The following is a 13,201-nucleotide window of genomic DNA, read 5'->3' on the forward strand; positions in this document are numbered from 1 at the left end:
ATGACCCAGATAACCACGATGGTGTGATCGCTCGCCTAGAGCCAGACATCCTGGAATATGAAGTCAAGTGGGCCTTAGAAAGCATCACTACGAACAAAGCTAGTGGAGGTGATGGCATTTCAGTTGAGCTATTTCAAATCCTGAAAGATGATGCTGTGAAAGCGCTGCAATCAATATGCCAGCACATTTGCAAAACTCAGCTGTGGCCACAGGACTGGAAAAGATCAGTTTTCATTCCAATCCCAAAGAAAGGCAATGCCAAAGAATGCTCAAACTACCGCACAATTGCACTCATCTCACACGCTAGTAAAGTAATGCTCAAAATTCTCCAAGCCAGGCTTCAGCAACACGTGAACCATGAACTTCCAGATGTTCAAGCTGATTTTAGAAAAGGCAGAGGAACCAGAGATGAAACTTCCAGCATCCACTGGATCATCAAAAAAGCAAGAGAGTTCCAGAAAAACATCTATTTCTGCTTTATTGACTATGCCAAAGCCTTTGACTGTGTGGATCACAATAAACTGTGGAAATTCTGAAAGAGATGGGGATATCAGACCACATGACCTGCCTTTTGAGAAATCTGTATGCAGGTCAGGAAGCAACAGTTAGAACTGGACATGGAACAACAGACTGGTTCCAAATAGGAAAAGGAGTACGTCAAGGCTGTATATTGTCACCTTGCTTATTTAACTTATATGCAGAGTACATCATGAGAAACGCTGGACTGGAAGAAACACAAGCTGGACTCAAGACTGCCGGGAGAAGTATCAATAACCTCAGATATGCAGATGACACCACCCTTATGGCAGAAAGTGAAGAGGAACTGAACAGCCTCCTAATGAAAGTGAAAGAGAAAAGCGAAAAAGTTGGCTTAAAGCTCAACATTCAGAAAACTTAAGATCATGGCATCTGGTCCCATCACTTCATGGCAAATAGATGGGGAAACAGTGGAAACAGTGGCTGACTTTATTTTTTGGGCTCCAAAATCACTGCAGATGGTGACTGCAGCCGTGAAATTAAAAGACGCTTACTCCTTGGAAGGAAAGTTATGACCAACCTAGAGAGCATATTCAAAAGCAGAGACATTACTTTGCCAACAAAGGTCCATCTAGTCTAGGCTATGGTTTTTCCAGTAGTCATGTATGGATGTGAGAGTTGGACCACAAAGAAGGCTGAGTGCTGAGAAATTGAAGCTTTCGAACTGTGGTGTTGGAGGAGATCTTGAGAGTCCCTTGGACTGCAAAGAGATCCAAACAGTCCATCCTAAAGGTGATCAGCCAGAGTATTTATTGGAAGGACTGATGTTGAATCTGAAACTCCAATATTTTGGCAACTAATTCGATGAGCTGACTCATTGGAAAAGACCCTTATGCTGGGAAAGATTGAGGGCAGGTGGAGAAGGGGTGAGATGGTTGGATGGCATCATGGACTCAATGGACGTGAGTCTGAGCAAACTCCGGGAGTTGGTGATAGACAGGGAGGCCTGGCAAGCTGCAGTCCATGGTGTTGCAAAGAGCTGGACATGATTGAATGACTAAATTGAACTGATGTAACCATAAAGCATGTGTCTTTAATTTTGGTTTCCACATGTTTAAAGCTGATGTATAGAAAGGGATTGATGGTTCTGCGCTGCCTACTCCGCCAGAGCCCTCTGGAGAGGGAGGAGAGCCCTGCAGCAGTGCAGGGGGTCGAGAGGGGGCGAGGAGGGAGAGCGCACGCCAGCCTCCTGCCTGCAGGGGCCCTCAGGAGGAGGGCTGCAGGGAGTCAGGAGAGGCGCGGCCCTCAGGGGAGGAAGGGAGCTGGACAGGAGACTGCCCGCCCACAGGAGAGCTCTTGTGGGAGAGAGGAGGTGGCCCTTTTCTCCTTCCGGCCTTCAGTTCAGCTCAGTTGCTCAGTTGTGTCTGACTCTTTGAAACCCCATGGGTTGCAGCACGCCAGGCCTCCCTGTCCATCACCAACTCCCGGAGCTTGCTCAAACCCATGTCCATTGAGTCGGTGATGCCATCCAACCATCTCATCCTCTGTTGTCCCCTTCTCCTCCTGTCTCCAATCTTTCCCAGAATCAGGGTCTTTTCAAATGAGTCAGCTTTTCACATCAGGTGGCCAAAATATTAGCACTTCAGCTTCAGCACCAGTCCTTCCAACGATTATTCGGGGCTGATTTCCTTTAAGGTTGACTTGTTTTATCGCCTTGCAGTCCAAGGGACTCTCAAGAGTCTCCTCCAACACCACAGTTCGAAAGCTTCAATTTTTCAGCACTCAGCCTTCTTTATGGTCCAACTCTCACATCCATACATGACTACAGGAAAAACCATAGCTTTGACTATACAGATACTTATCAGCAAAGTGATGTCTCTGCTTTATAATATGCTGTCTAGGTTGGTCATAGCTTTTCTTCCAAGGAGCAACTGTCTTTAAATTTCATGGCAGTCACCATCTGTAGTGATTTTTGGAGTCCAAGAAAATAAAATCTGTCACTGTTTCCATTGTTTCACCATCTGTTTGTCATGAAGTAATGGGGCTGGATGCCATGATCTTAGTTTCTTGAAGGTTGAGTTTTAAGCCAGCTTTTTCACTCTCCTCTTTCACCTTCATCAAGAGGCTCTTTAGCTCTTCACTTTCTGCCATTAGGGTGGTGTCATCTGCATATCTGAGGTTATTGATATTTCTCCCGGCAATCTTGATTCCAGCTCGTGTTTCATGGAGCCTGGCATTTTATATGATGTACTCTGCATAGAAGTTAAATAAGCAGTGTGACAATATACAGCCTTGACGTAGCCCTTTCCCAATTTTGAACAATCAATTGTTCCATGTGCAGTTCTAACTGTTGCTTCTTGATCTGAATACATGTTTCTCAGAAGGCAGGTAAAGTGGTTTGGTATTCCCATCTCTAAGAATTTTCTACAGTTTGATCCACACAGTCAAAGCCTTTAGCACATCCAATGAAGCAGAAATAGATGTTTTCCTGGAATTCCCTTGCTTTTTCTATGATCCAGTGGATGTTGGCAATTCGATCTCTGGTTTCTCTACCTTTTCTAAATCCAGCTTGAACATCTGGAAGTTCATGGTTCACGTACTGTGGAAGCCCATGTTGAAGGGTTTTGAGCACCCCTTGCCAGCATGTGAGATGAGTGCAATGTCAGTACTTTCAGCATCCTTTGGCGTTGCCTTTCTTTGGGATGGAATGAAAACTGACCTCTTCCAGTCCTGTGCCCACTGCTGAGTTTTCCAAATTTGCTGGCATACTGAGTGCAGTACTCTAACAGCATCATCTTTCAGGATTTGAAGTAGCTCAGCTGGAGTTCCATCACCTCCAGTAGCTTTGTTCATAGCAACGCTTCCTAAGGCCCACTTGACTGACTGCATGCTCCAGGACGTCTGGCTCTGGGTGAGTGACCGCACCGTCATGCACACACAGACCATTAGGGCTTTCTGAATGGCTCCTCTGTGACATTTGCCACTTCTCTGCACCTACTAGGGCCTTACCGTTCCTGTCCTTTATTTGCCCATCTTTGCTTGAAATGTTCCCTTGGGATCCCTGTGTGCAAGCCCACAGAAATCTATGTCTCGTGTTTTCTCAGCTGCAAACTGCACATTCCCGGGTAGGGGGAGGTCACCTGCTCCTCCCTGGCCCACGGTCCCGTGCTCTGGCACAGCCCTTTCCCTGAGTATGAGGACAGGCTAGTCTCCACCTCCCCCTCTGCCGGCATCATCTCTGCTGGTCCTCCCTCAGTCCTGCTTCTCTGCAGGGCTGACTCGAGTGGAGTCTAGAGCATTGATTGGAGGCGCTTTGCAAACTGACTCCAGCCTCCTCCTCCAGGTTGGCCTCCAGCCTCCAGCTGTTACTTCTTTGGGCCTCAGGAAATTGGTGGGTGGGGGTGGCGGAGGGGTTCTTTCCACAGCCCCTTTCAGGAAGTGCGGCCTTTTCGCGCGGCAGTGACTTCCCGGAGCCGCTCCTGACCCACGTGGGTGAGCGCATCCATCGCAGGGACCTCGCAGAGGCCCTGCGGGGGCATTTTGGTCCCCTTTCAGCCTGACCAGTGGTAACCCGTGCCTGGGGGGCGGGTTCTGATCCGACCCCACCTCCGAGGGCGGTCCTGGCTCATCAGCGCGGCTCCAAAAGTCGGCGGCCCGGGTGCAGCGGCGATGGCGGGGCCGGCGGGGGGCTGGTCAGAGCCCGCCCCGGCGACCTCGGCCCGGAGCGTGCTGGGGGGCTACCGCGCCTACGCCCGCCGGTGGGTCTTCCTGCTGGTGATCAGCCTGCTCAGCTGCTCCAACGCCACGGTAGGGGCTGGGCCGGGGCCGGGCAGGCGGGGCAAGGCTGCGGGACAGGCCGGGACCTTGCCGAGCCCGGCCCGTCGACGTCCGGTGCGCGCCGAGCGCCGCGTCCCGTTGGAGAATCGGCCGCCGAGAGCTCGCTCAGCCAGTCCCGGGACGCAGCTCTCCCGTCCCGCGACGGCGGAACCGCGGGCGAGGGCGGGCCGGGGGCGGAGAGCCCCTTCCTTGGCCGAGGCTGCGCAGGGAGGGCGGGTGCCCTGTCTGTCCTCGCGCGGCCCAGGTCCTGAGACCCGCTGTGGTTTCGACAGGATGCCGCTCCTGCCTCCGAAGGAGTCACTGTCCACAGGCACGGAGGGCTCCTCCCGCGGTCTCCCCTCTCTGCCAAGCGCGCACCCACCGCAGCCTGGGCACCCGCTCTGCCCCCCTACCTGCCTCTCTTCCCTGGGCCCTGGCCGCCGTCCCAGGGTTTCTGGCTCACTTCCAAGGTCCCTCACCTTGGAAGAGGCCTTTCTTGCCTGCCCACTCAGTCCCTTTCTTCACAGCCACCCAGCTGGGGTCAGCAGTGAGCCTTCAGCTGTTGTAGAGCTGAGCCCACTGCTGGCAGGGACAGTGCTCATCATCACAGCCTCTGAGACCAGAGAAGCGCCCGCGAGAACCGGGTCTGCTGGTTCCGGGGCCCCAGCTCTCCCAACCTGCTGCTCCCCTAGACTCGCCCCTCGAGGGCCTAGGGGCCTAGGCCCTCTGCCGGCCCAGCACAGCCACGGCTCAGCCAGCAGACCTTTCTCTGCTCCTCCAGCCCTGGGCCGTGCCTCCTGCGCCCTGGACTGCATGCTCTTCCTAACCTGAGGCTAGTGGCTGCCTGCTGAGCGGTCAGGCTGCAGAGCTACCGGGCCCGCAGGTCTCCTCCTGTAGGCTGCCTGAAAGAACACCGTTCAGCGTCACACTGGACCTCAGGGAGTTGGGCAGTTGAGGGGCGGCCACAATCATGAAACGCAAAGTGGTGGGGGGCAGTGGGGCCCAAAGCTCAGGGAGGCCCCGGGTGGCAGAGGGAGGTCAGGGGCTGGCAGGTGAGGGGAGCCCCAGAAGGTACCACCTGGGAGAGGTTCTTGGGCGACAGCCTCTCTTGGATGCCACTGCAAACTCTTTGGGACCTTTTTCCTCCTCTCCTTGCTGGCCAGCCCTGTGCTGGGAGAAGTGGCATGCCCAGCCTGGGACTTCAGAGATGTTTTTCTCTGCAGCAGTTGCTGGTCTGCGTCTGAACACTGTGAAGCCAGGACTGGGTTTGGGTTCTGTGGTTTGAGAACGCAGAGCAGGGGTCTCTCTCAGCCCTCCAGCTGCTTCAGTGTCTGGGGGTGGATGCTGGAGGCCGAGGCTGTGCCCCCGCACTTGTCTCGTCCACAAATCGTCATGGAGCAGGCAGGAACCATGCCGGGACTTGCCACGGCCCTGCGGGGTCGCAGCAGGGAGCTTGGGTCAAGAGGTGCGCTCTCGCTTACCCCTCCTGTGGCCAGCTGCGCAGGGCCCTCAGTCCCGGGCGGGGTGGGCAGCGTGAAGGGCATGTGGGTGGCGCTTGCCATGAGGCCTCAGTGGCCCTGGCGTGGTCTGCGTGAGGGCCAGCGTGGGAGACAGGCGCCCACATTCTCAAAGGACGCACAGGGCCTCCCAGCAGGCTGGGAGCACATGGGGGAAGCCCGCGCCGTGGGCACACAGTCGCCCCCACGTTGCTGTGTGCGTTTCAGACCTGCCTCTGCCCCGCTGGCCACAGGTTCTGGGGAGGGCTGGGGGGCGAGGCTGGTGAAGGTGGGCTGCGCGCAGAAGGTGTGGAAGCCAGAGCCAGGCTTTCTCGCTGCTGGATCAGCTGGGCAGGAAGCAGGTGGCCCGCACCAAGTTCTTCCTGAACCTAGAAGCTCTGGCCTGAGAAGAGGGAAGAAAAGGCAGCTGTTGCCCAAGGTCGCTGTCACGTGGGGCTCTGTGGTCAGAGCTCTGTTTGGGTTAGGAAGGCTGGATCCTGCGGCCTCCGCCGTGGGGGCAGGGTGTGAGGCCTGGGCGAGCTCCCGCCTTGCTGTGCCCTCTCAGAGGTGGAGTCGGGGGGCTTTGGTCTGTGACACCTTCGTTTCTGGGCCAGGCCAGGACGCCTCGCCACTCCCTCCTGCAGTAAGTGCTGGTGCACCGGGGTGTCCTCCACGGGCACCGAGTGTGCACGGAGTCGCCCCCACAGTGTGCTCCTCGGCCTGTCCTGTCCGGGCGGACACACGCCCACGTGACGGGGGCCGGGGGCCCCTCTCCCACCTCCTGGCACTGCAGCTTCGGCCAGCACCCAGTCTAGGTGCCTGCCCTCCCCGGCACGGTGGCCATCTCTCTTCTGCTGTCAGCCACAGCCCTTCTCCTCGGAGGGTCAGTACTGGGGGCCTCGCTGTCCTGCAGGGTCCAGCCAGGTTGCCCCCCTCCTTCTGCCCCGGAACCGCGTCTGCAAGGATGGTTCCGGTCCTCAGTCCCGACATGCTGTCTGAGCCTGGACCTTCTCCCCCTCGGACCAGCCGGCCGTGCCCAGGGCAGCCGGCAGCCGCAGTGTCTGTGGTGCCTGCCCTGGGCTGATGCCGGCCTGTGTCTCGCAGCTGTGGCTCAGCTTCGCGCCCGTGGCTGGCACGATCGCCCGGCACTTCCTCCTCTCCACTGAGCAGCTCAACTGGCTGTCACTGGTGTACCTCGTGGTGTCCATCCCGTCCGGTGTGGTCGCCATCTGGGTTCTGGACTCCATTGGACTCCGCTGGGCGGTGAGTCAGACCACACACCAGGGCCTGCTCTGGGACAGGCGGGTCCCCAAGCACGGGATCGAGAGCCATCCCCTCCTCCCGAGATCCGAGTCCTCAGGCAGAGCCACTGGGTGGCGAGTGGAGGCTGGGGTGCTGGGGGGCGTCCTGGCTGCTGGGCAGCTCTTCTGACCCCACCCTTGCAGACCACCCTCGGCGCGTTCCTGAACTTCTTAGGGAGCGTGATCCGCTCCATGCCCAGCATGGTTGTCGGCACCCAGGACCCGTTTGTCTTCCTCCTGGGTGGGCAGAGCATCTGCGCCCTGGCCCAGACCCTGGTCATCTTCTCTCCAGCCAAGCTGGCCGCCCTGTGGTTCCCTGAGCACCAGCGAGCCACAGCCAACATGATTGGCACCATGTGTGAGTCTCGGTGAGGCCGGCGTCCCCTCTGGCTTAGCGTGTGGCCGGGAGCCTCTGTGGACTCCCCGCTCTGGAGGGCGAGGTCTCCTCCGTGGATTGGGGCTCAGCCTGCCTTCCTGAGCTGACATACGTCCCTGTCCGTCCAGCAAATCCCCTGGGTATTCTGGTGGCCAACCTGCTGTCTCCCATCCTGGTGAAGACGGAGGAGGACATCCCCTTGATGGTGAGGGAGCTCACAGGTGCACGCATGCGTGCACCTCCGTGTACGGTGTAGTGTGTGGCTGTGCGTGAGTGGCTGTGTGTTTGCGTGTGTGTGTGCCTGTGTCTGGGCTGTGTGTGCTAGTGCGTGTGTGCGCGTGTGGGGGCTGGTGGGCTCGTGCACCCACACTGTCCGTGCGAGTGTGCACGCGCACCTTCTGTGGACACAGGTGTGAGGGCACCCCGTGTACATGGGGCTTCCTCCATTGCAAGTGCTGGGCACCTTCCGAGCGTCAGGCACAACCCGAGGCATCGGGATGCTGGGTGTTTTCCTTGGAGGGCAGAGAGCACCAGGGTGGCGAGAGGCTGGCTGCAGCAGGATGAGGCATTGCTGGGGGGTGGGAGGGAGATGGGGAGGAGGATGAGGGACCAGAGAGAAAGGCGCTGAGGTGGAGGCGAGACTGAGGGGTGCGGCTGCAGCCGGAAGTGTGTGTCTGCTGAGCAAGGGGAGGGCGGAGGGAAGCGTCAATCCAGGTGGCAGGCGGTTGGCTTGATGTGATGGATAGCCTGGGGGGATCTGAAGGGGGAGTGATTCCATCTGGTGATTTCAGCTTGGGGAATGAAAGGTGTGCCCAGAGTGTCCAGGGAGAGAGCCTGGGGTTTGATTCAGCTGGGGAGTGGGGTGCACTGATGAGAAGGGGCTTCTAGCTGGGGGACGGCTGGGGTCACTCACAGAGGTGGGAAGGAGGGTCCAGGTGACAGTTGGATAGAGCTCCCAGAGACGGTTGAGCTGAGGCCATCGTTGTTGGAGTCATCCTTGGGTGAAATTTTGAAAGCCAGGCTTCTGAATGCGGCAAAGCAGAGGAGGCCCCGAATGGGCCCTGGGCTTGCTGACGTCCACCTGGAATGACAGGTGGGACGGGCAGTGAGGAGGCAGTGGCTCGTCTGGAGCCTGGGGAGCAGGCTTGAGGCGCCTGTGTGCGTGTGTGTGCATCCACGGGGACCTGTGTGCGTGCACTCACGCCCGTGTGTGTGTGTGCACTCAGGCCTGTGTGCGTGCATCCACAAGGATCTGTGTGTGTGCACTCACGCCCATGTGTGTGTGCGTGTATCCACGGGGACCTGTGCGCGTGCACTCACGCCCGTGTGGGTGTGTGCATCACGGGGACCTGTGCGCGTGCACTCACGCCCGTGTGTGTGTGTGTGCACTCAGGCCCGTGTGCGTGCATCCACAAGGATCTGTGTGTGTGCACTCACACCCGTGTGTGTGTGCATGTATCCACGGGGACCTGTGTGCGTGCAATCACACCCGCGTGCTTGTATCCACGGGGACCTGTGTGAGTGCACTCATGCCCGTGTGCATGCATCCACAAGGATCTGTGCACTCACGTTCATGTGCGTGTGCGTGTATCCACGGTGACCTGTGTGAGTGCAGTCACGCCCGAGTGCGTGTATCCACGGGGACCTGTGTGTGTGCACTCATGCCTGTGTGCTTGTATCCACAAGGATCTGTGTGTATGCACTCACGCTCATGTGTGTGTGCGTGTATCCACGGGGACCTGTGTGTGTGCACTCACGCCCGTGTGCTTGTATCCACAAGGACCTGTGTGAGTGCACTCACGCCCGTGTGCATGCATCCACAAGGATCTGTGTGTGTGCACTCACGCTCATGTGTGTGTGCGTGTATCCACGGGGACCTGTGTGTGTGCACTCACGCCCGTGTGCTTGTATCCACAAGGACCTGTGTGAGTGCACTCACGCCCGTGTGCGTGTATCCACGGGGACCTGTGTGTGTGCACTCACGCCCGTGTGCGTGTATCCACGGGGACCTGTGTGTGTGCACTCACGCCCGTGTGCTTGTATCCACGGGGATCTGTGTGCGTGCACTCATGCACACTCTCCCCACAGTTAGGCACCTACATCCTCCCTGCCGGCCTCACATTCTTGCTGGCCACTGCATGCCTCTGGGAGAGTGTGCCCCCCACCCCGCCCTCTGTGGGGGCTGCCCAGTCCACCTCGCTGCCGTTCCTAGCCGGGCTGAAGCTGGTCAGTGCTGCGCGTGCTGTGGGCCCGGGGGGTGGGGGGCGGGGGGGGAGGGGCCGCCCAGCCCTGGAGCTCCTGCCTGTGCTGCTGAGGCTCTGGACTGCGTGACCCTCCCCTTTAGCTCACAAGGAACAAGGCCTACATCACCCTGGCCGTGTGCTTCGGGGGCGGCGTTGGCATCTTCTCCAGCTTCTCAGCCCTCCTGGAGCAGGTCCTCTGTGTGAACGGCTACTCCAGCGTGAGTGCTGGCCCCGACTTGGGGGCCCTCCACCCGCACACAGCCTTGGGGCCTGTTGACCTGCTGGTGGCTGTGGAGTGGCCCACGAACTTCCCAAGTGCTGTCTCCTCACCTGGACGGGGAGAACTGTCAGGGTGCTCCTGAGACAGTGGGTGGCAGCCATGGGCTGGGGTACTAGCAGAGCCCGCCTGCTCCCACGGCCCCCCGCCAGGCCTGTGGGTCCTGGTATCGGACTCGCAGCATCTCCGCTGTGCCCGCTGTGGTCTGGCTTCAGCACTGGGTGTGGTGCTCAGGCCCCGAGTGTTCCCAGTCTCTCAGAGGCAACAGGCATCGAGGGCACCTGCGGAAGCCAGGCCCTTTCTCTAGGGCTGGCCCAGCTCCCGGGTGGAGGTGAGACAAGGCCGTGGCACCTCCAGGGAGGACACCTCCCGCCCCCGAGCCTTCCACGTGGTCCTCCCTGGGCCTGGGGCGCTGCTCGGTGACCCTGCCGTGGGTTCCCTGGTGGTGGGGTACATACTAAGGATGAGTGCCACCCCCTGGGCTCAGATGATGGACAAGGTGCCCTCTACTCTCCAGGAATTTGCGGGCCTCTGTGGGGCTCTCTTCATCATGTTTGGAGTCTTGGGGGCAGTGGCTCTGGGCCTGTACGTGGACAGGACCAAGCACTTCATTGAGGCCGTCAAGATCGGCCTCTGCCTGGCGTCTCTGGCCTGCGTGGCCTTTGCGGTGGTAAGAGTCCTCTTGAGCTGAGGCTGCCTTGCAGAGGGTGAGAGTGGGGTGCCCCAGGGGCGGGGCAGCTGGCAGGTCGGCCATAACAGACACCCAGACCCACTCAGACCCGGGCGTCCCTGCTGGGGTGTCCCTGGAGTGGTGTGGGCACTGTGGCCTCTCCAGCCCTGGCACTGCCCTGCCCCCGACAGGGCCCAGCGGGGCTGGGGTCCAGGCTGGGGCACTCCTGACTCCTGCCTGCCGGCCTGTGCGGCTCGCTGCCCAGGTGTCCCAGCTGCAGGGACAGACTGTCGTGCTGGCCGCCGTCTGCTCGCTGCTGGGCTTCTTTGGCTTCGCGGTGGCGCCCGTTGCCATGGAACTGGCGGTCGAGTGCTCCTTCCCCGTGGGTGAGGGCGCAGCCGCGGGCCTGGTCTTCGTGCTGGGGTGAGTGCCCATTCCCATGGCTCTCCGAGGGACCCTTTGCCCCTCGGGGTGCCCGGGGCAGCACTGGGCCGGGGCTGAGGGCTTCGTGGCTGTGTAGGCAGGCCGAGGGCGTCCTCATCATGGTGCTGCTGACTTCCCTGACCGTGCGCCATGCGGAGCCGTCTGTCTCTACCTGCCGGGATGGCCAGGGCCCGCTGGACTGGAAGGGTGAGGGCACAGGCCAGGAGGTTGACCCCACCTAGCCCTGGAGTCTCCCTTCCACCGGCCTCTTTCTCTTGGCAAACTCCACTGTCCTGGCGGGCGGGTGTAGGGTGCCCACTGTGCGGTGAGGTGGGTTGGGGCGGACCCGAGGGCAGCAGGCAGAGCCTGGAGTGCAGCCTGGCGAGAGCAGCCCTCATGGGAGCCTACCTGTGACCCCACCTGTGACCCCACGTGTGAGCGGTTTTGAAGTGAGATCAGAGACAGGAGAGTTAGTGAGAGGCGCAGAGAGAGACAGAGATGGAGGCAGAGAGCCAGAGAGACCGGAGTGGGGTCGTGTTGCACGCCCACGTCCTCGGACCTGGTGGGGTGACCTTGGGGCTCACGGCCCCTGGGTCTGCAAGCCTGCCTCTTGGGGCTGGTGGGGATCTGTGCCCGAGGCTGCTCTGGGGTCCCTTGCACCTGGGCGAGTGCCCCGGCGCTTGGGGCGCCTCAGGCAGTGCTGGGCTGTGTCTCCCCAGTGCCCATGCTGCTGATGGCCGGCCTCTGCGTCCTCTTCAGCTGCCTCTTGATGCTCCTCTTCCACACCCCATACCGGCGCCTGCAGGCTGAGGCCGACGCCAGCCCCTCCATTCAGGAGGACGAACGCCCAGCAACCGCAGCAGCCCTGGACCATGCGCCCTACCTGGCAGCCACGCCCTGAGGCTCCACCGCAGCACCCTGGCTCCCAGCAGCCCCTTCCTGGAACTGGTGCTCCTGGCCCTGCCTCCTTCCTCCTGGGAGCCCTCCAAGACATCTCAGGGGTCCTGTAGAGGGCCAGAGGCTGGAGAGCAGTTGGCATAAGAAAAAGAGGACCTGGGGATGTGAAGGGGAGGCAGGGACGTGGGCTCTGGTCCCTTTGGCTGAACCTGTCATGACTGAGGCTGGGATGACGCTGGCATCTTGGGGGGACCCAGGGTCGTGGCAGGGGGTCCCAGGGGATTCTCTGTGGCCATAGCAAGAAGAGCTGCTGCTGTGCAGACAAGAGGCCACTGACCAGGGGTACCCCAGTGGCCAGACCAGGCCCAGGGTGGCTACTGCAGGGGCTGGCCTGGCACTGGGGGCCCAGGGTGAGGGGGAGCTGAGTGGGTGTGGGATTCTGAGGGCCCCAGCATGGCTGAGTGTGGAGTGGACAGGTGTGAGGAAGGCCTTCCTTGAAGGAACCTGTACCAGAGCCACCTGTGTTCCACCTCTGCTGACCGCTGAATGACCAGCCCTCCAGTCTGGTGCTAGCATAGATGGACAGAGCGGGTGGGGCCAGGCTGGGCAGGAGGCAGAGGGTGAGCCCCAGGCAGACGCTGCTGCTCCCTGAAGACCCTCCTGCCCCTAGGGGGTTACCCCCACCCCAGACCTTCTCTACCCCATGGGCACTCCCACCCCCGGGAGGACACCTCCGCCCAAGAGAGACACTGTGAGCAGGAAGGCTTGAGGGTTCACGTTTATTCAACTGGCTACAGCCCCGCGGGGTAGGGTGCCTCTCACTCCTCTTCCCACGGGCAAGCACGTGGCTCAGGCTTGTAGCCCAGGTTGCCTGCAGTATCGCTGGTGGAGAACTGGAACATCTGGCCGACCTGCAAGTTTGGTGGGGGGTGGCAGGCCCAGGCCGGCATGGAGGGAGTGGAGGGTCCCCAAGGCTGCAGCCAGCAGGTGAATTACAGGAACTGGACTCCAGGCTCTGTCTTGTTTCTGCGCGTGGGGGGAAGCTGGGGGAGACCCTGCAGGGCAAGGGGTGGGGCTGGGGCTGGCGTCCCCCTTCCTGGACACTGGGCATCCCAGCCTCCTGATGCAGCAGCTTCTAGGGGCGGAGGCACATCCCCCTGGAGCCCCGGGCGCCATGCCTGGGTCTCACAGAGGGCCTTGGGGAAGGACGTAGGGCGCCAGGGGC

At 60.0% G+C, this 13,201-nt stretch overlaps 1 protein-coding gene across 2 annotated transcripts; it reads left to right on the forward strand.

The window, feature by feature from the left end:
• On the forward strand, nt 3,903-12,987 carry MFSD7 (major facilitator superfamily domain containing 7). Of its 2 annotated transcripts, XM_018049887.1 has the most exons (10): nt 3,912-4,284; nt 6,894-7,052; nt 7,235-7,448; nt 7,595-7,671; nt 9,555-9,692; nt 9,811-9,927; nt 10,504-10,656; nt 10,922-11,079; nt 11,177-11,286; nt 11,799-12,987. In XM_018049887.1, the coding sequence occupies exons 1-10, from the start codon at nt 4,147-4,149 to the stop codon at nt 11,978-11,980; spliced, it is 1,446 nt and encodes a 481-aa protein (XP_017905376.1). In that variant the 5' UTR covers nt 3,912-4,146; the 3' UTR covers nt 11,981-12,987. The 2 variants fall into 2 exon arrangements, with proteins under 2 accessions (XP_017905377.1, XP_017905376.1); XM_018049888.1 differs by lacking the exon at nt 11,177-11,286 and having other exon boundaries at nt 3,903-4,284; nt 11,799-12,012.

The sequence above is a fragment of the Capra hircus genome, chromosome 6 (assembly GCF_001704415.2).
Source record: "Capra hircus breed San Clemente chromosome 6, ASM170441v1, whole genome shotgun sequence".
Lineage (NCBI taxonomy): Eukaryota > Metazoa > Chordata > Mammalia > Artiodactyla > Bovidae > Capra > Capra hircus.